Raw genomic sequence first — 20,404 nt, 5'->3', positions numbered from 1 at the left:
GAGCAGTCTCAGCCATCTGGAGGAGGGTTGTATTTTTAGAAGAACATCAAAAATGACCTTCTCCAATCCGTCAGGGTAAGTGGCACCAACTTTCGCTGAAGCCTCACAATGCTCTCTCTCTCTGCTACTGGACCCAACTCCCACAAAGCTTAGGCTATACCACTCTCACTGTTGCTGACAACATCTTGCTCACAACAACCCCAGTTCCCCACATCCAATAACCCTGCATGCCCTCTGTGCTGCCTACTCACTCACTTGGCACACATGTCCACCTTCACTAAAAAAAAGTACACGCCCCCACCCCCACTTTTCTTTCCCTTTATACCTGCCATTCTCTCATTCCAGGAGGAAAACAGCCCCCAATCGGTCAAGGCAATGCCCGACCATTGACCCCTCACCCCTTGAGAGGGGAGGATCCAGACTCCGAATGCCCTGAAAGGCTGACTGTCCGGATCCAAGCTTGTAGACTGGTATCAAAGGCTGCCCTTTACTTGCTGTGCCAGGACCTGATGAACAAAGTCCATCCCCCCTTGAGGTCACTGAGTGCAGCTGACAACCATGACAAGCTTCATTCCTTGTGCCTGCTGTAAACAATCCAACAAGACACAAGTAATATGAGCCTCATATCCCTGGCTTGGCAAAACACACAGACAGGACAGAGCAATGCATAGAATCTCTACAGAGTGTAAAGAGGCCATTCAGCCATCACATCCATCCCGATCCTCCACAGAGCATCTTACTCACAACCATCCCCTTACCCAATTCCTACAACCCTGCATTTTCCACTGCAAATCCACCTAGACATTACGGGCAGTTTAGCATGGTCAATCTACTGAACCTGCATGTCATAGGGATGCTGAGAACATCCAGGCAGGCTGAGTGTGACTGAGCACTCTAAGAATGCATGAGGGGTCCAGAGATGCAGCCTGGTCTAGTCCCTAAGCTGGGTGTGTGTTCCTGAGCACAGTGTCCTTGTTGCAGCATTACTATGAGTATGGCCAGTGCAGCCCAAGGTGTAGCACTGAAATGCAGAAGGGTCCTGTATCAGAATCGGGGATGCCCATGGGAGTTGTTAGAGACTGGCATATGTTGGATTCCAGGAGATACGAGGTGCATATGGTAGTGCCCATGGAGCATACCATGAGGTGCTGATGCCCGGCATCTGACACAGAGGCACGTTGCTCGCAGTGAGCTGAACTCACCAGGTACCTGTTCTGGTTTCCACTCGGAAGTCTGTCAATGTCGAGATTAGTTGATGAATTTGGTAAGATAGCAAGCAGAATATTAATGAAGCAAATAGTGCTGACAACAGGACTCTTCACAAGCAATAATCCCGCCTTAATTGGCAACTGGCCACTGCCTAGAGAGAGAAACCTTCCCATGCTGCTTGTGAAAAGCATTCAAGATGGAGTGAGAAGATTCTGACGCCAAGACAGGTACAGTCCAGTTCTGCCACTCATTTGACCATAGACCATTTTGCTGAAGAATCCACACATTGTTACCAAGACCAGGAGGAGAGCTATGGATAAAACTCTTCCCCTCTCACACAATTCTAAAATGATCTGCCTTTCCCACCAAGTCCTCATAACTTCATCAGACTGGTGAAGCTTTGTTCAGTTTCCACCATTAACCCTAGCCAAATCTTTACCTTCCACAACAATCCTGACGGAACTTTGATATATCACCCCTGCTATATTACCACAACTTAATTTAGGTGGAACCCAGGTCCTATTTAAATACAACAGGCCAGTACCACAGGAATCTACTTGTCAGCGGTAATCTGTACCATGTGACACATGGGAGATGGAACATTGGAGAATGCAATGTGATGTCGATGGCTTTAATAATCCCACATTTAGACCCAGTATTTATCAGAGCAATTTGCCAAGGTCATGGAATCACAATGGTACAGCCCATTAATCCATGTTGGATCTGTATATAGCATTCCAGTCAGTCCTATTCCATTGTTCCAACCCTGTAGCCTTGCACATTAATTTCCTTCAAGCATTCTTCCATATATTGCTATGGCTCTGAGAGGGTTAATATAATCACAAAGGTGATGAGTTCCACTGTACTGCCTTTATGAGAAACTAAAATAAAAAAACGGGTCCTACAATCACACTATGGAATGAAAATATTTCAAATTAACACACAAGAGAATATTTGGTATTTGGGCTGAAGCTGCATAATGATACAGTATCTTCCAACAAAAAAACTGAAAAGGAAGCTCATTTCCCTATGGAAATCTCCATAAAGGGTGAAGGTTCACAGTACAGGATGCCACCGAGGCAGAGAATTATAAAGGAGAAGGATCGAACCAAACCGCTGAGTTGGTACCAAGATGGAATTGGAAACACCAGCTGACGGGAGGGAGGAAAGTGGGGCTACACTGGAGAAAGGCAGAGATTGCAGGAAACTCTCAGCAAGAAGGAAGATGGAGAGACAGTCAAGAAGGATTGCTGTACACGGCACATTAGAGGTCAGAAATAACAAAACAGGAAGATTCAAAGAAGCAACAGCAAAAAGGAGATAGAGAGAAACACAGATGATTATAATTGTGTCAGTGTTGCCTCTCCTTGTTGTGGGGTTTTACATGCATGTTATGGTCTGGGGACAATGGCAGAGGTTCTGCTGTTCTCTACATCTCATGGCTGACCAGGAATCTCTCCAACTCTTCCCCCTTTTTCTTGATGTGACAATTAACCTGTATGTGCATGTTATAAACAGACCTTCATTGACTGTCAAGTCCTGGAGCGGGAATCGAAACCTAGCTCAGAGGCAGGGATATTATCTTTTGCACTCAAATCACTGGAATAAGACACTTAGCAATTATTAAGCTTTTCTTTAAAAAAATAAAACGAGACCTTGAGGTATGTAGGGAAGAGGTCTGGGGAATCCTGGAAAGGATGAAAATAGATAAGTCCCCTGGGCCTGATGGCATTTATCCTAGGATCTTTTGGGAAGCCAGGGAGGAGATAGCAGAGCCATTGGCCTTGATTTTTATGTCGTCGTTGTCTACGGGAATAGTGCCAGAAGACTGGAGGATAGCGAATATGATCCCCTTGTTCAAGAAGGGGAGTAGGGATAGCCCGAATAACTATAGGCCAGTGAGTCTCACTTCTGTTGTGGGCAAAGTCTTAGAGAGAATTGTAAGGGATAGGATTTATGAACATCTGGATAAGAATAATGTGATCAAGGATAGTCAGCATGGTTTTGTGAAGGGCAGGTCGTGCCTCACAAACCTTATTGAGTTCTTTGAGAAGGTGACTAAGGAGGTGGACGAGGGTAAAGCAGTAGATGTGGTGTATATGGATTTTAGTAAGGCATTCGATAAGGTACCCCATGGTAGGCTAATACAAAAACTACGGAGGTATGGCATTGAGGGTGCATTAGAGGTTTGGATTAGGAATTGGCTGGCTGGAAGAAGACAGAGGGTAGTAGTTGATGGAATAGGTTCATCTTGGAGTGCAGTTACTAGCGGTGTTCCACAAGGGTCCGTTTTGGGACCATTGCTGTTTGTCATCTTTATAAATGATCTAGAGGAGGGGCTTGAAAGCTGGGTTAGCAAGTTTGCGGATGACACAAAAGTCAGTGGAGTTGTGGACAGCGAAGAAGGATGTGGCAGGTTACAGCGGGATATAGATAAGTTGCAGAGCTGGGCAGAAAGGTGGCAAATGGAGTTCAATGTAGCTAAGTGTGAAGTCATTCACTTTGGTAGGAGTAACAAGAAGATGGATTACTGGGCTAATGGTAGGCTACTTGGTAGTGTGGATGAGCAGAGGGATCTTGGTGTCCATGTACACAGATCTCTGAAAGTTGCCACCCAGGTAAATAGTGCTGTGAAGAAGGCATATGGTGTACTGGGCTTTATTGGTAGAGGAATTGAGTTCCAGAGTCCTGAGGTCATGTTGCAGTTGTATAAGACTCTGGTGTGGCCTCATCTGGAGTATTGTGTGCAGTTTGGTCGCCATACTATAGGAAGGATGTGGAGGCATTGGAACGAGTGCAGAGGAGGTTTACCAGGATGTTGCCTGGCATGGTAGGAAGATCGTATGGGGAAAGGCTGAGGCACTTGGGGCTGTTCTTATTGGAGAAAAGGTTTAGGGGAGATTTGATAGAGGTGTACAAGATGATTAGGGGTTTAGATAGGGTGGACACTGAGAACCTTTTTCCGCTAATGGAGTCAGCTGTTACTAGGGGACACAGCTTTAAATTAAGGGGTGGTAGGTATAGGACAGATGTTAGGGGTAGATTCTTTACTCAGCGGGTTGTGAGTTCATGGAATGCCCTGCCAGTAGCAGTGGTGAACTCTCCCTCTTTATGGTCATTTAAGCAGGCATTGGATAAGCATATGGAGGTTATTGGGCTAGTGTAGGTTAGGTAGACTTTGGTCGGCGCAACATCGAGGGCCGAAGGGCCTGTACTGTGCTGTATTTTTCTATGTTCTATGTTCTATGTTCTATGAGACTCACTCCTTAAATTCCTGGAAATTTTCATATAAAAATACATGGAATAGTAGGAACACCAGCATCAAAACTAGATGCTACAGTTTTGCACAATGAAACAGCCCCAGATGTTCTGGGCCAACAAAACAGTTTTCCATCTGTAAATCTCTTTTCAAAGTAGCATTAAAAGTTTGGACTGAATCATACCCATGGAGCCTCATGTGAATCCCAAGTGTTTTGGGATGTTTAATCAAATGTAATTAACTTCAACATGAGGCAATATAACTACATTGTGGGAATGTATCCAGCACAGACATCACTTGTTGTCTCAGGAAATAAATACTGCAGTCTTTCAAAACATACATGGTAAACACAAACCATTTGACTTCCACGTTTGAGTTTAGCCTTGCACTCAAGATGGGCTTGGCAGGTACAGTGTGTTACTGCACCCTTCTATGTGGTGCTTTCAGTAAGCTAGAAAAAGACAGGGGAAAGGATGAGGAAAAGGTAAGGGAAGCGAGAAAGGAGACTATGGCAGAGGACGAAACAGAGAGTGTAAGAGAGGAAAAAAAAAGACACGAGGAAAAGTAGAGAGGGGAAGTAAAAAGGTATTAAAAGACTAGAAAAGGAAAAGCTCTAAGTTGAGGTAAAACTGCATTTGAAACGAAGCAAATGCTCCAAATCACAATGAATGGAAAGAATGGGAAATCTTACAAGAAGTCATTCATCTGCAAAGCAGAAAGCTTCTAAGAACACTGGTTCGGAGAACGCGCCTGGGCATCTGTCTCACATATGAATTTTTTTTAAACTCTACTCTGAAGAATGCAATTGCAAATGAGTTACTGATTACCATCTCTGGGATTTTAGTGTACAGTGCAAGTAACTGGAGACACGAATCATTGGGAAATCAAAGATCCAAAGTCAAACTTTCCACCACTGAGGTTTCCCCTGCATCATGTCTGGGTCTGTTGAAGACTGATGTATAGAGATAAATTACTCTGATTAATCAACATTGTCTTGGAATATGGTACAGTGAACGAGATGGATCTTGGAGCATGTTTCCTTCAGCATTCCCAATGCTGTTAACTCATGTGAGAAAGGGCTTGTCACTGGTGATAAACTCCAATAACTGCCCCAGTAGATGACCAACTGCAGAATAGATTTTACCTTGTACAGATTAGCATTTGTATTCCACTGGTACATCTAATAGGTTGATGAGAAAAAAAAGCTTATTTCTTGCATAAATCCGAGAGGTTACTTGGAAACATAATGCACAGAAAAGTCACTGGCAGAGGTAGAGAAGCCAAAGGCTCTTTAGACCTGGTTTTCCCTCCACCCAGTCTCGCAGCCAAGCTGCCCCACCCACTAAATTGGCAAGCAAAGCAAATATCCTTTTGATCTCCATTTGACCTGGATCAACGGAGATCAGGTGCACAACTACCAAGAAAGCAGCTTTTAAACAAACATTACTTGCTCTGCTGACAACCTCACCGAAGCCAGTGATTTAATGTGACAAGATGATGGCATTGTGCGATTTCGCAAAAGTTTGTACGTACACCAACCAGATGTACTTCTGTGCCACGTGGGCTTCATTCAAAAATCTGTTCCCTTGCTTTGATAGCTGTAACAGTTGAGGGGAAATGAGCTTAATATAGAAGCTATCCCCCGGAGTGTGTCTCACTGCAGGATCTGCTGACAATTTGGCATTAAACTCCAACTCAAGGAAACAATGATGTCGGTGAATAGGGAAAGTGAACAGAAGTAAACGACAGAGGTGGAGGCACATGTGTGCAGAGCTTTGGAGCTAATGCAAGTAACTGGCGCAGACTTAAAAAGGGCATTTATTTTGCTTCCTCTTACTCTCCAAACACTCAAAGCTCATAGGAGTGGCCTTGCAGAAGATGTTTTATTGCCCAATAATGATAATCCAACATTGCTGAACATAAAAAAAAACACCTGCACATGTTCATGAATGGATTCCCATCCTTGTTACTCAGGCAGTCTGTGGCTCAGCTGTTTACATTGGCTTCAAAGACTGTGAGAAGCTATGCAAAAGTGCCAATTGGAGGCTAGTTGCTGAGTAAAAGTTAAGTTTTACATACTGGAAATTCCTTGTACATCCCTAGTCTTTGTCCTTTTTGAAAGGTCTCTGTTTTCAAGCAGCAAGCGAACTTTACCAGCATTAGTACCTGTGTTTGGGATTGAACAGTTATTGTTGTCACCAGAATCTATAGCTGTTAAAGCAGGTATGAACTCAAATATATATTTGCCATCAGAATGATACCATACTGCATTCTCATTGTCTATCGCTGAGACTGCACTGGAGGGGACCAGAGAGGTGCGCTTTTTACCTTTATCCACCTGCTTTGTCACCTTCCTAAAGAATTCAATAAGGTTAGTTAGATATGACCTACCCTTCACAAAACCACATTGACTATCTCTAATCAAATTATTCCTTTCCGGATGATTAAAAATCCTATCTCTTAGAACGTTTTCCAACACCTCACCCACAACCAAAGTAAGGCTCACTGGCTTATAATTACCAGGATTGTCTCTACTCCCCTTCTTAAACAAAGGAACAACATTTGCTATCCTCCAGTCTTCTGGCATTATTCCTGTCGACAATGATAACAAAGATCAAAGCCAAAGGCTCTGCAATCTGCTCCCTGGCTTCCCAGAGAATCAGAGGACAAATCGCATCCGGCCCAGGGATCTTAACTATTTTCAAATCTTCCAAAATTGTTAAAACTTCCTTGTTATCAACCTCAATCCCATCTAACGTAGTAGCTTGTATCTCCATATTCTCACTAACATTGCCCTTTTCCAATGTGAATACTGATGAAAGTATTCATTAAGTGCTTCCCCTATGTCCTCAGATTCCATACACAACGTTCCACTACTGTCTTTGATTGGTCCTAATCTTACTCTAGTCATTCTTTTATACCTGATATACCTATAGAAGGCCTTAAGGTTTCCTATCAGCCAATAACTTCTCGTGTCCCCTCCTGGCTTGTCTTAACCCTCTCTTTAGATCTTTTCTGGCTAACTCACAACTCTCAAGCCCCCTAACTGCGCCTTTGTGCCTCATCCTCTCTGTATCCTACTTCCTCTTGACAAGAGCTTCAACTTGTTTAGTAAACAATGGCTCTTTCTCTTGACAACGATCTCCCTGCCCGATAGGTATATACTTATCAAGCTGTTCCTTGAATAAGCTCCACATTTCAATTGTGCCCATCCCCTGAAGTCTTCTTCCCTATCCTAAGCATTCCATATCCTGCCTATTCTCATCATAATTGCCTTTCCCCTAGTTTTCGCTGCAGTATATACCTATCCCAGCCCATTGCTATTATAAACATAACCGAATTGTGGTCACTATCGCCAAAATGCTCACCTACCTCCAAATCTAACACCTGGCCGGGTTCACTCCCCAGTGCCAAATCCAAAATGGCATCTCGCCTTGTTGGCCTGTCTACATACTGTGTCAGAAAACCCTCCTGCACACATTGAACAAAAACTGATCCATCTAAACTACTTGAACTATCGTATTCCCAATGTTGGGGAAGTTAAAGTCCCCCATAACAACTACCCTGTTACTCTCGCTCCTATCGAGAATCACTTTTGCTATCCTTTCCTCTACATCCTAGGAATTTGGAGGCTTATAGAAAACTCCCAACAGGGTGACCTCTCCCTTCCTCTTTCTAACCTCAGCCCAAACTACCTCAGTGGATGAGTCCTCAAATATTATCTCAGCTGCTGTAATACTACCCTTGATTAACAATGCCAACTCCCTTTTACCATCTTCTCTGTTCTTACTGAAACATCTAAATCCAGGAATCTGCGACAACTATTCCTGTCCCTCCTCCAGCCATGTCTCTGGATAACACTGAAATCGCAAGTACCAACCAATGCTGCAAGTTCACCCACCTCATTCCGCATGCTCCTGGCACTGAAGTATACATATTTCAAACCAACACCCTGATTGTTGGTGCCCTTGGCACTGGTGCCATAAGTGGCACCTTGTAATCTTTGCACTGCACTCATGTGAGGATATGTGACAATAAAGCTAATTCAGTTCAATTCAAAATGGACAGATTCACCGAGAGATTCACAAAAGGAGCACATCTAGTGAAGGACATCATTCATGGCAAGTGAATCTCACGCACGCACCCCATGATGTTACGCTAAAATGGAAAGAAAGTTAGCTGCACTGTCACATGAATTGATCCAACAAAGTCTCCATTAAGGGGTAGGACCAACACCCTCCCTGTTAAGAGAACTCAGGTCCAAACACAAACTACAAGGAAGAGGGAGAATCTGCTCTTTAAGGACTAATTTAGATGCATTTTCCTGCAGCAATTAAAATTATTTACCTGGTATTTTCATGACCATTCAAGATTGAGGACGTATCTGATGATCAAATGGAGCTTTAGTAGAGTAAACTACAGACTAAAATACAAACAAAACATTTCCTCCATTTAGGAAATCAAGATTCAAGGGAATAGAATCTTCAAATTAGAATTAGGAGGGAAACTAAGAAGCTGAATTTCACACAAAAGACAGTAGGAATTTAGAATGTTCAACAAAAAGGCATCAGCATTGCTCTGGGTCTCTTTTAGTGGTTTTCAGGACACAAAACAATAGCTTTTTGTTATACTGGTGTGTCAAGGAGAAGGGTGCAAACAGATAAAAATGAAGATGAGAAACTGATCATGGTTGCATGGCAGAGCAGAACCTAACAGCATGTAGTCCATGAAAAACTAATCAGAATCCACAGTTAACAGAGGAGTTACAGATCATTCATTTCAACAGGTCAAAAACAAAACTGGCCTCAAATAGTAAATCATGAGCTGTGTGTACAATTAAACTCTGACCAAATGAGAAACTCCACTGAAAGCATGAGTGTACCTCAGCCAAGATCATCACCAGATCAACTCGTAAAGAGAGTTGGTGTTGCCCACTGCACTGCTGCCTCAGTTTTAATAGGTCCAATGCTGTCACAAAGATTTAAAGTTTTCTTCAATATACAAATGCAAATAGAACATTTATTCATTAGCAATAAATGTTGGCCCAGCCAGCCCTCATCCCCTGAATGAGTAAAGAAAAAAATTACTAATTGTAGTGGAGGTTTCCAAAAAGGCTACATTGCTAAGTGCCCCCAGTTAGCAAATGTCTATCTAAATAAGGCATTTTGTAAGGAAACAACTGGATGTTCCTGCATAGGCTCAAAACTGCAGAAGCAAAGCACAAATACAATTGTCGTTAATTTGCTACAAGTCCACTCCACCAACAATCTGATTTTTCTGTTGGTTTAGACCAACAATCAAGAGATGTGCCATAGAGTCATACAGCACAGAAACAGACCCTTCGGTCCAACTTGCATGTGCTGGACCAAGTACTCGCAACAGAACGAGTCCCATTTGCCTGCATTTAGCCCATTATCCCTCTAAACCTTTCCTATTCACCTACCTGCCTCAATGTCTTTCAAATGTTGCAACTGTACCCCACGTTCAAACAATGTACAAAAACTATAACTAAATTCAATGAATTTCAATTTTTTGGGCTGCTAAAAGCCAGTTAGAAAATAAACAAAGGTTTGCATTTCTATGGCACATTTCATAATGTCAGAATACCCCAAAGCGCTTTTACAGTCAATAAAGTGCAAGTCCAGTTGTTCAGAGAAAAGTAGTCCATTCACGTCCTGAGAGAAATAGAAGCTTCCAGCAGCTGCCAGGATTGGCTCGCTGTAGTGTGCAGATGGGACATTGAAATGCTTTGTCACAATCCCAGGATGTAATCCATTAAATGAGAATTATTACACTGCAAATATATCACCAGTTACAGATACAAGGGCTAGACTAAACCAAGAGGCAATGGGGAACCATTTCTCATCCAAATTTCCCAAAAGACCTTTCAGACAGGAGGCATAATGGGGTTGCAAGTTGCTTGCAATACCAGTGCCAACCTTTTTTTGGCTAATCAACCCCTCCTCTGATTAGTTTTGGGATTTGGTTTGACAAATGTCTGAAATCTCCAAAGTCTCATGCAAAGAGATATTCTTCACGTGTGAGCATAACAGCCAAGTTTGAACTGAAACAGAATGATCTCAGAAAATTATTTCCATTGGAATACTTTTCTAGTTGAAAAGGCCAGAACCTTACAATTCTAAAGCTGTTATGCTGGTAGAGTTGTTGACAGCATGGCAATCGACTGAACTAAACACTTGCACTACTGAACAAATGCAAACTCAGAAATATTTGATTTCCCAAAGTCAATCCGTATTATAAATCATTAGTTTGAAGGGTTTCTATCTCTTGGTCAGTGCAGACTGGATGGGCCAAATGGCCTCTAACTGCACAGTAGGGATTCTATGATAATTATTGCTAATGTATTTCAGGTGGGTGCATAGGTGTTTGAAACATGGCAAACATGGTGAGAGAAGGCTTGAATACAAAAGAGAAAAATGTAATTTTTATGGGAAGTCTCTTTCAAACGTATTACAGTGGCTTTCAGAAAGGGTTATACCAGAGGGGAGAGAAAATGATATTCCAAGGACATATGTAGATTGAGTAAAAAAGCAACAGAAGATAAGAGAGTCTGATCTAATTACATTATTTCTCCTTTTCCTGAATGTATTTGACAACATTCTTGCTTATTCGAGAGCTAACAAAAACATTTCCTTTTCCTTTTTTCTTTCCTGTAGCTCTTCTTCCCCCACCCCAATCTTTAACTTCTTAGCTGACCCAGTGGGAACGGAGAACAGGTGCGAGTGAGAGTCCAGCCCAGTGTGGGAGACGGGTTGGAGACTATGCCAGCGCGAGAGGACAGTCCAGGACAGAGGCCAGTGCATGGAGGCAGTCAGAGTCCAGGCCGGCCTGGGAGATGAGCCCTGGAGGCAAATTGTGGGCCAGAGACCAACGTGAGAAGCCAGTGAGGCCACGGGTTCTGAAGCCTTGCAGGCACCGACTCCGTGAAAAGGACTATAACTTGAGTATATTTTAAAAGATACTTCTTTCATATTCTGGAGTTTGGAGGAATTCACGTACATTTTAAAACTTTACATTCCTGAGCGAGACTTTTTAAAAACTCTTTCTATTCTATAACAAACAGGTGAAGTATCTGTACCTAGGTACTCTTTACCTAAGATGGTGCCAAAGCAGCAACATTACAAATTTTTCATGCACTCATTTGAACATACGTGATGATAAAAGCTATTTGTTCTACCTTCTTGGATCATTTTGCAATCCTAGAGGAGTAGGTACATGAACACCGCTGTTAGGAAGGCAGTTCCAAGAATATTAGGAGAAAGTGAGGACTGCAGATGCTGGAGATCAGAGTCAAGAGTGTGGTGTTAAAAAAGCACAGCAGGTCAGGTAGCATTTAAGGAGCAGGAGACTCAACATTTCAGGCATAAGCCCTTCATCAGCCCTTCCTGATGAAGGGCTTATGTCCAAAATGTTGATTTTCCTGCTCCGCAGATGCTGCCTGATCTGCTGTGCTTTTCCAGCACTACACTCTCGAGTTCCAGAATATTAGCCCAGTGAGAGCAAAGGAATGGTGATACAATTCCATACTAGGATGCTGGTGTTCCCATTCAGCTATCCTTGTCCTAATAGGCCTTACAGGTTCTGAGTTTGGATGGTGCTGTGGAACAAACCCCCTTATATATAAATATGTCGACCATGTGATGCCACTTTCAAACGCCCTACAACCACTTTTCACAAAAGTGGGTTGGGGGTAAGTGAGTAGAAAAAATGATGCCCCAATTGGAAATTTGGCTAAATGTATGAAAGCAGCAAACAGCCAAAGTGGATGGTTGTTGTGGTTCTGTTAGCCGAGCTGGGAGTTTTTCTTGCAAACGTTTCATCCCCTTTCTAGGTGACAACTTTTTCATGTAGAGGGTGGTGCGTGTATGGAATGAGCTGCCAGAGGAAGTGGTGGAGGTGAGTACAATTACAACATTTAAAAAGTATGTGGAGGTGTCCACGAACTGGGAGGGTATGGGTCAAATGCCGGCAAATGGGACTAGATTAATTTAGGATAGCTGGTCGGCATGGACGAGTTGGACCAAAGGGTCTACTTCTGTGCTGGACATCTCAACGACTCTATGACAACGCGTATACAATGGGATGTAAACTTATCACAAGTTAAGTTATAGCTTACCAGTAAAATGGCAATCTTGCAGAGGGAGATTTACAAATGGTTTCTGTCTTAATTTTGGACAGAGTTCCTGCTCAGGCACTCTTTCTGCTACATATTCCAGCAACAGTTTGTGATTCAGTGTTTGGAGCCAAATACATGCTTCAAAATACTTATATTACATGTTTAAATATGAAAATAAAAGTAGTAAGAAAAAAATGATTTGATCTTTGCACCTTAGCTAATACTCAAATGAATACTGACTTGATAAGTTACTTAATAACAGCACATATGGAAACCTTTTCAATTTGTGCTCTAGCCATTGCAATGAATTACAAAAACTTGCCATTACTACATTGTTGGTGTCAAAATCAGCAATCCCAATGTTTAGCCTGTGTTCTCTGGAAAGAACTGGTCATGGTTCTCAGCAGTCTGTTATTAGACTTCTGAATGGATCTCTCAAATTACAAATCTAATGTTGATTTTGCTTTTTGTGTATCTTCTCTGCAGACATAACTGTGTATTCCTCACTCTGTTCCATCACCTGGTGATATTTGAATGGTATGATCTGCCTGTACTGGTATTCAAAACAGAATACTTCTCACTGTACTTCGGTACGTGTGGCAATAATAAATCACATGAAAGTGTCATCACATCAATAAATCAATAACTACTTTGCCCTGCCCACTGTCACTCTTACATCAGAATCATTGAGGCTTTCCAACACAGCAACAAAATTCAATTCAATTGCATAATTGACACTATCAGAGTGGGACACTTCATTGTCATAGCTCATGCGGGTCATCGATAAGGCATTATTAACAGATTCATTTCAGAGATTAGGAATGGAGCCTGGATTTCACTTCTAGCTGACATTCCCAGATATGCTTATGCAGGATTTACAGCACTCATTTCATGGAGACAGGAATGTGTGTCTAATACGTTAACAGCCTCTAGCCTCTGACCAACCATGGACCTCAGAAGTCGTCTTTTCTAACCCATCTCATTTTTATATTGTAGGAGAGGTCATTTATACATTGTTGAACATGCATAGTTCCAGTTTACATAATAAATTGCTTGGAGCGTAAATGTGACCATTTATTTAAAAATCGGAGCTTTGTATTATACAATCTAGTTACATATTGTGCAGATGTTGTGGTTCACCAAGATGTCAGGGCTTCTCTTTCTAATGAATCATGTACAAAGCAGCTGATGCCATTAGAGTGTGCATGTGAATCATATGAGCACAGGAAACAGGAGCAGCACCCAGTCAGTCCCTCAAACCTGTCCTTCCATTCCATAAGATCAAGATTGACCTTCCCCAGCCTAAGTTCCTCTTTCATGCCCACAGCTCCCTGATATTTCAATAATCTTTCTCTCTCCATCTCAAATACTCTCAGCAATTTAGCCTCCACAATTCTCTGGGTAGAGAATTTCAAACATTCATCACTCTTTTGAGATCCTTTGCATCTCAGTTTTAAATCATTGTCCTCTCAATCTGTAACTATATCCCCTGGTTTGATATTTCCCCACAAGTGGAAACATCTTCTCAACATCCTCCCTGTCAAGCCCCCTCAGAATGTTTTATATTTCAATAAGATCACCCCTTATTCTGCCAAGTTTCAATGAAAAAAGGCCTAACCTGTTTAGCTATTCACGATAAGGCAAAATTGCACATTAATTTTCTTTTAGCTTTATGAACAAAAATACTCAGATTCTTCTATACTGTACATTTTTGGAGTTGCTCTCCATTTAACCAAATAGTCTGTCTCTTAAATCTTCCTAAGAAAGTGCATGGTCTCACACTCTCCTATATTAATCTCTTCCTGCCAAGGTTTTGCCAATTCACTCAATTTATCTACATCCACTCAGACATTCCTCAAAAGATGTCCTCCCACCTATGTTTGCATCAGCAGCAAATTTCAATACATTAAATAATAAATGCGAAGTGATGCATTTTGGAGGGTTGAATTTGAAAGCGGAGTACAGGATTAAGGATAGGATTCTTGGCAGTGTGAAGGAACAGAGGGATCTTGGGGTGCAGGTACATAGATCCCTTAAAATGGCCACCCAACTGGACAGGGTTGTTGAGAAAGCATATGGTGTTTTGGCTTTCATTAACAGGGGGGTTGAGTTTAAGAGTCGTGAGATCTTGTTGCAGCTCTATAAAACTTTGGTTAGACCGCACTTGGAACACTGCGTCCAGTTCTGGTCGCCCTATTATAAGAAAGATGTGGATGCTTTGGAGAGGGTTCAGAGGAGGTTTACTAGGATGCTGCCTGGAATGGAGGGCTTATCTTATGAAGAGAGGTTGACTGAGCTTGGACTTTTTTCATTGGAGAAAAGGAGGAGAAGAGGGGACCTAATTGAGGTATACAAGATAATGAGAGGCATAGATAGAGTCGATAGCCAGAGACTATTTCCCAGGGCAGAAGTGACTAACACGAGGGGTCATAGTTTTAAGCTGGTTGGAGGAAAGTATAGAGGGGATGTCAGAGGCGGGTTTTTTTACACAGAGAGTTGTGAGAGCATGGAATGCATTGCCAGCAGCGGTTGTGGAGGCAGGGTCATTGGGGACATTTAAGAGACTCCTGGGCATGCATATAGTCACAGAAATTTGAGGGTGCATACATAAGGATCAGTGGTTGGCACAACATCGTGGGCTGAAGGGCCTGTTCTGTGCTGTACTGTTCTATGTATATTTAGCTATCCTTCAAACCATTAATGGAGACAGTAAATAATTCAGGACCTAGGACTGATCTTTGTGGCACTATCTTCCCAACTTGAAAAAAGACCCATCAATCCCAATTCTGTCTTCTGTGAGTCAGCCAATGCCAATCCATGCTAATACATAACCCCTGACCTCATGAACTCTGACCTTGTGTAACACCTTTTATGTGATACCTTATCAAATGCCTTCTGGAACGCCAAATGGAAACATCTATCAGTTCCTTCTCATTAACTCTTCTTGTTATAACCTTAGTGAATTCAGCAGATTTATAAAGCACGATTTCCCTTTCACACAACCATATTGGCTTGATTGAGTTTGATTATATTTAACGTTTCTAAATGTCCTGCCATTTCTTCCCGAACAATAGAGTCCAGCCTTTCCCACATACATGAACATTGAGCTATGAAACAGTATGAAGAGCACATATCATTAAAGAGCTAAGTTGACTGCACCTAACTTAAGTATTCATTTCTCACTCTTTAGGAAATTGCTCTATGTAATTTATTGATGCTAATTACTTTGCTAATAAGTTAGATTCATAGCAGTAAAATAGACAGAATATATGGGATGGTCTGCTTTTGACAACAAGTTGAGCAATCAGTAGCAAAACCTTTCCAATTTTTGCACACTTCTGATTGACTCATGCACATTGCAGACAGTAACATAAAAGCACAATTAAACTTACTGCCCAGGTTTTTGAGAGCCTGAATATTGGTGCACTTTGAAGACCCGAGACCACAGCCATGAGAGAGTGAAGGTTGTTTAATTCGAGCAATTTCTGGAATGTAGAGAAAAATAAATCCAATATTTCAACATCTTCACAGCAAATCAAAAATCAATAAATCAGATGTCTCCAATTCAAATCGGTTACCCTCTTAACACAATGCTTCTACGCAAAATGCTCTTAAAGTGATATTGTTGGAAAAATGTTGAGCTCTTGGGAAACACAAAGCATATACACTCACTCCTAGTTATCCATTAAATTGCTACCCGTGTATTCATCATTTGGCCCCAGACTTCATTTTATTTTCCCCAAAGACTGATCTAGATATTCATAGAACAATTCTGCACATGAACAGGCCCTTCAGCCCACAGTTTTGTGCTGAACCGATGCCACAACAGTGTGAGAAATGGGAAAGTTACATACAAATGATGGATACTGTTCCTGTTACCCAAGGGAAGTCCATGTCCCTGTCCCCTGGGGAAAATGAGGATTTGGTGCGTTCCGCCATTAAGTTTTTAAAAACATTCTGCACTGTTTCTTAGTTGAAGCTTAGTAAGGTATTTAAAACAGGCAGAGAAGTGGAATATTTCTATTTCGATTTAAAACATAAGCCTTGTGAAGCCAGCAAATTATCTCTTATTCCTGCAACTGATTGATTTGAGCATATTTGGCCAGCACTGCTTATGGACAACAGTTAGAACGCGATGCTTAATATGTTTCTCTTAATTCACCTGGTTTTCAGATTCCCCTCCTGTGGAGGTGTTGCTGGAGTGAGTTAGAATCTGACCCTAACCTAAGCATATGAACCCCAGCATTGTACCTGTATACCAGCTCAGGTGAAATTGACACTCCCTACAAAGCCATGGAAATTAGGCCTTGAACCCTGCTGGTCTATATAGCTCTGTATTTTCTTCCAAACTTGTACCCCAAGGCAAATTCTAATCAAGTGTTTCAGAAAGTTTTATATTTTTCTAGAACTAAAGGAATTTGACTTGAAAATTGCAACCTGTTAAAAAATATCTACGATATAGATTTATATAAATTTTTTAATATAGCGAATCTTAGATTCTTCAGAGAGGAGAAAAAGACTAAGGAGCAACAGCAGAGATGATGCCAGTGTGATATCTAAGCTTTCAGGAAGCATTCAGGATTGAGAGATACAGCAATGTAGAAGAGTGTTGGAAAAGCTTAAATTTAAAACGTTCAAAATAAAAAAGTTTAAATTTAAAATTTACGTCTTGGTAAGATTACGCTTAGATTACATGCAGATTAGGACCAAGGAAGCCAAAGGTTTTCAGAGTAGTAAGTAAAGTAAATAGAGAGATAAATAGGACACCAAATATCGAGGGCTGAAGAGTTCAAGCTGGGACAAAGTAACTGAAGGAATTGCAGAGGTATCAGATTTGTAACCAAGAGGGAAGATTTGGAATTCGCTGCTTGCAAGACAGGAAACAGAATGAGGGCTCCTTAGATAAGGAGCTCAGAATACTCCAAATGTAGTCTGATCCAGAGCTTTATACAGCCTCAGCAATATACCTCTGCTCTTCTATTCCCCCCCCCCTCTTGAAATGAATGCCACCATTACATTTGCTTTCCTAACTGCCAACTGAAAGTACATGTTAACCTTGAGAATCCTAAACTAGGACTCCCAAGTCCCTTTGTGTTACAGATTTCTGAAGCTCTCCCCAATTAGAAAATAGTCTATGCCACTATTCTTCCTGCCAAAGTGTATAACCTCATACTCTCCTACATAGTACTCCATCTGCCACCACTTGTGTGTCCAAATTCTACTGCAGCCTTCCTACCTCCTCAAATCTTCTGGTCCCTCCATCTGTGTGTCAGCTGTAAAATTAGCAACAATACCATCAGTTCCATCAGCCAGATTGTTAATGTGTAACATGAATAGTTGTGATTCCAACACAGACCCTTAAGGAATTCCAGTCACTGGCTGCCATCCTGAAAAAGACCCCTTTATCCCAGTCTCTGCCTTCCGCCAGTCAGCTAATCCTCAATCCATGCTAGCACTTTGCCCCTAACACCATGGGCTCTTATCTTATTCAGCAACCTCCTGTGTGGCCTTCTGGAAACCCATACAGTCATATCTATTAGTTCTTCTTTGGCTAACTTGCTCATTACCTCCTCAAAGATTGCTAACTGATTTGACGATTAAGCCTTGCTGACTCAACCCTATTTTATCATCCTTCACACTCTCATGCTTAATAATGGACTCTAAAATTTCGCCAATGACTGAATTCAGGCTAACTGCCCTATATCTCCTGCCTCCCTTGCTTCTTAAACAGGGGTGTTACATCACCCATTTTCCAATCCTCACTGACTCCAGTGATTCCTCAAAAGATCACTACCAATACTTCTACAATTTTACCAGCTATCTACTTCAGAACCACTACAATCAGTTCTGCCCTCTGACTGTCAGCACAGTTAGGAATGAGGTAATATTGACTTGGTAAAAGCAGGTGGTTTTAACAATGGGCAGGATGTAGGATAGAAGCTTTATTTGGGGTCGAAGAGGATACACTACTTGCCTCCTGCATTGCTTTATATGTTTTAGCAGCTGAGAAAGTAACAGAATAAAAGGCAAGGGTAGAGGTTTTCATTGAGAAGTCAAGTTCATTTATTTCTATGTTCAATTTCATGTCATTTCACTTTATTTTATCTTACTAGCACCTCATTGACTTTATTTGAAAATCAATTGGAGTATGATACATAAAAATATCCGAGTGAAAAATACATGAACAATATAACAAAGAGCTACTTTGAATAGAAATAACTTTTAAACATGCTAAATTATCCAAGCAGGTCAGCAACAAATTTCTTACCTTAGCTAGCTTTATAAAATGGCTCAGTATTTCTGCTCTTATTTTCAAAGTCTGAGCAGTGAGGATCTCTCGAACAATCCAGAAACTGACCTGTGGGGGAGTGCAGAAAGTTTCACCATGAAATTTGGATCTAACTGTGAATTGGAGTTGCATTGAGCTCTGTTGACGATTGGCCACGCTAAATTTCCCATTGTATCCAGGGGGATGTGCAAACTAGATAGTTTAGCCATGAGAAATGCAGGGCTAGGATAGGGGGTGGGTCAGGGTGGAATGTTCTTCAGAGGGTTGGTGTATACTTGATGGGCCGAATGGCCTGCCTCCACACTGTAGGAATTCTATGAATACATTTATAGAAATACATAATTCATGTGGGTACATGTGAATTGGAAATCAGTTCACAAAGCAAGGAGTCTGACCTGCTTCCAGATTCTCTCAGCTTTCTGTCTAATTTCTAAAGGCAAAAAGGGAGAGCAAATAAACTATAACTAATGAACTGATATTTCATAATTAATGCACAACTCTGCAGAACTTACCTGATTAAACCGTCTTGTAAAGGCAACAATATTTGGTGCCAGGATATGTTTGTCTTTTTTATTCCATCCACAGCTGGTCAGCTCCTGGAAATTAAATAATTGCACAGAATTGATAATGATTTAAACATTGCATCAGTATTTCTGGTAAACAAGAGGACAACTAATTTGTAATTACAGTGTTGACTACCATCGTGAAATTGTTTGGTCAATTTTACCTAAACTGGGACAAAACTAAAATTTGCAAATCATGCAAACACTATAGACCATGCTTGTGCAAGAAATCAAAGGTAACATTTCCAGACTGGTGAATGCCCTTTTGGCTTATTATCAATATATTGATTATTATTTATGATCATTACAGGTAACAAGCATGTCAATGTTCTTATAACTTGTCTTTTTTTTAAAGCTGTGGAGACATGTTCAATCAATTTACTTGAGACTGCCTCTCCTTGCATTAATCAGCATGTGGGAAAACCCTTTGATTAAACCGATTATATGAGAGATAATTAAATTATATTGCTTGGCATTTTTTTCCTTTATTCTTTCATGGAATGTGGATGCCTGCGTTTGTAGGCCATCTTCAACTGACCTTGAACTGAATGGTCTGTTCCGTCATGTCAGGTGGTATTTAAGAATAACAGATATGGCTGTGACTACATATAGGCCAGACTGGACATAGACAGCAAATTTCTTTCTCTAAAGGATACCTAGGAACTAGCAGGCTTTCACAGCAATTGGTAACAACTACATCATTACCATTGCTGAGACTAGCTTCATATTCCAGTTTTGTTCATTGACTTTAAATACCACCAGCTGCCAGGGTAGGACTGGAACCCATGTCAACCATGGTATTAGCCTGGGCTTCTAGATTACGAGTCCAGTGAGGTTACCACAGTCTCTTCCTACATTTCCTTGTAATATCCTGAAAAAGTAAATGACAAAATAGAGATATTTGAGGAGGACATGGTCATTGCCCACCAGATTACTGAATGTTGGTT

At 41.4% G+C, this 20,404-nt stretch overlaps 1 protein-coding gene across 5 annotated transcripts in view; it reads right to left on the bottom strand.

The window, feature by feature from the left end:
* LOC132825862 (ras-specific guanine nucleotide-releasing factor RalGPS1-like) overlaps nucleotides 1-20,404 on the bottom strand; it is a 781,992-nt gene that overhangs the window by 546,537 nt on the left and 215,051 nt on the right. For all 5 annotated transcript variants that reach the window (XM_060841441.1, XM_060841437.1, XM_060841440.1 and 2 more), the window contains 3 exons: nucleotides 19,407-19,490; nucleotides 18,874-18,963; nucleotides 15,998-16,090 (listed from right to left, as the gene is read on the bottom strand). In XM_060841441.1, coding sequence (XP_060697424.1) covers nucleotides 15,998-16,090; nucleotides 18,874-18,963; nucleotides 19,407-19,490 — 267 coding nt within the window. The remainder of the gene's footprint in view (nucleotides 1-15,997; nucleotides 16,091-18,873; nucleotides 18,964-19,406; nucleotides 19,491-20,404) is intronic.

The sequence above is a fragment of the Hemiscyllium ocellatum genome, chromosome 21 (assembly GCF_020745735.1).
Source record: "Hemiscyllium ocellatum isolate sHemOce1 chromosome 21, sHemOce1.pat.X.cur, whole genome shotgun sequence".
NCBI lineage: Eukaryota > Metazoa > Chordata > Chondrichthyes > Orectolobiformes > Hemiscylliidae > Hemiscyllium > Hemiscyllium ocellatum.
Note: the sequence above shows the minus strand (reverse complement) of the source record. Positions and strands in the feature narration are given on the sequence as shown.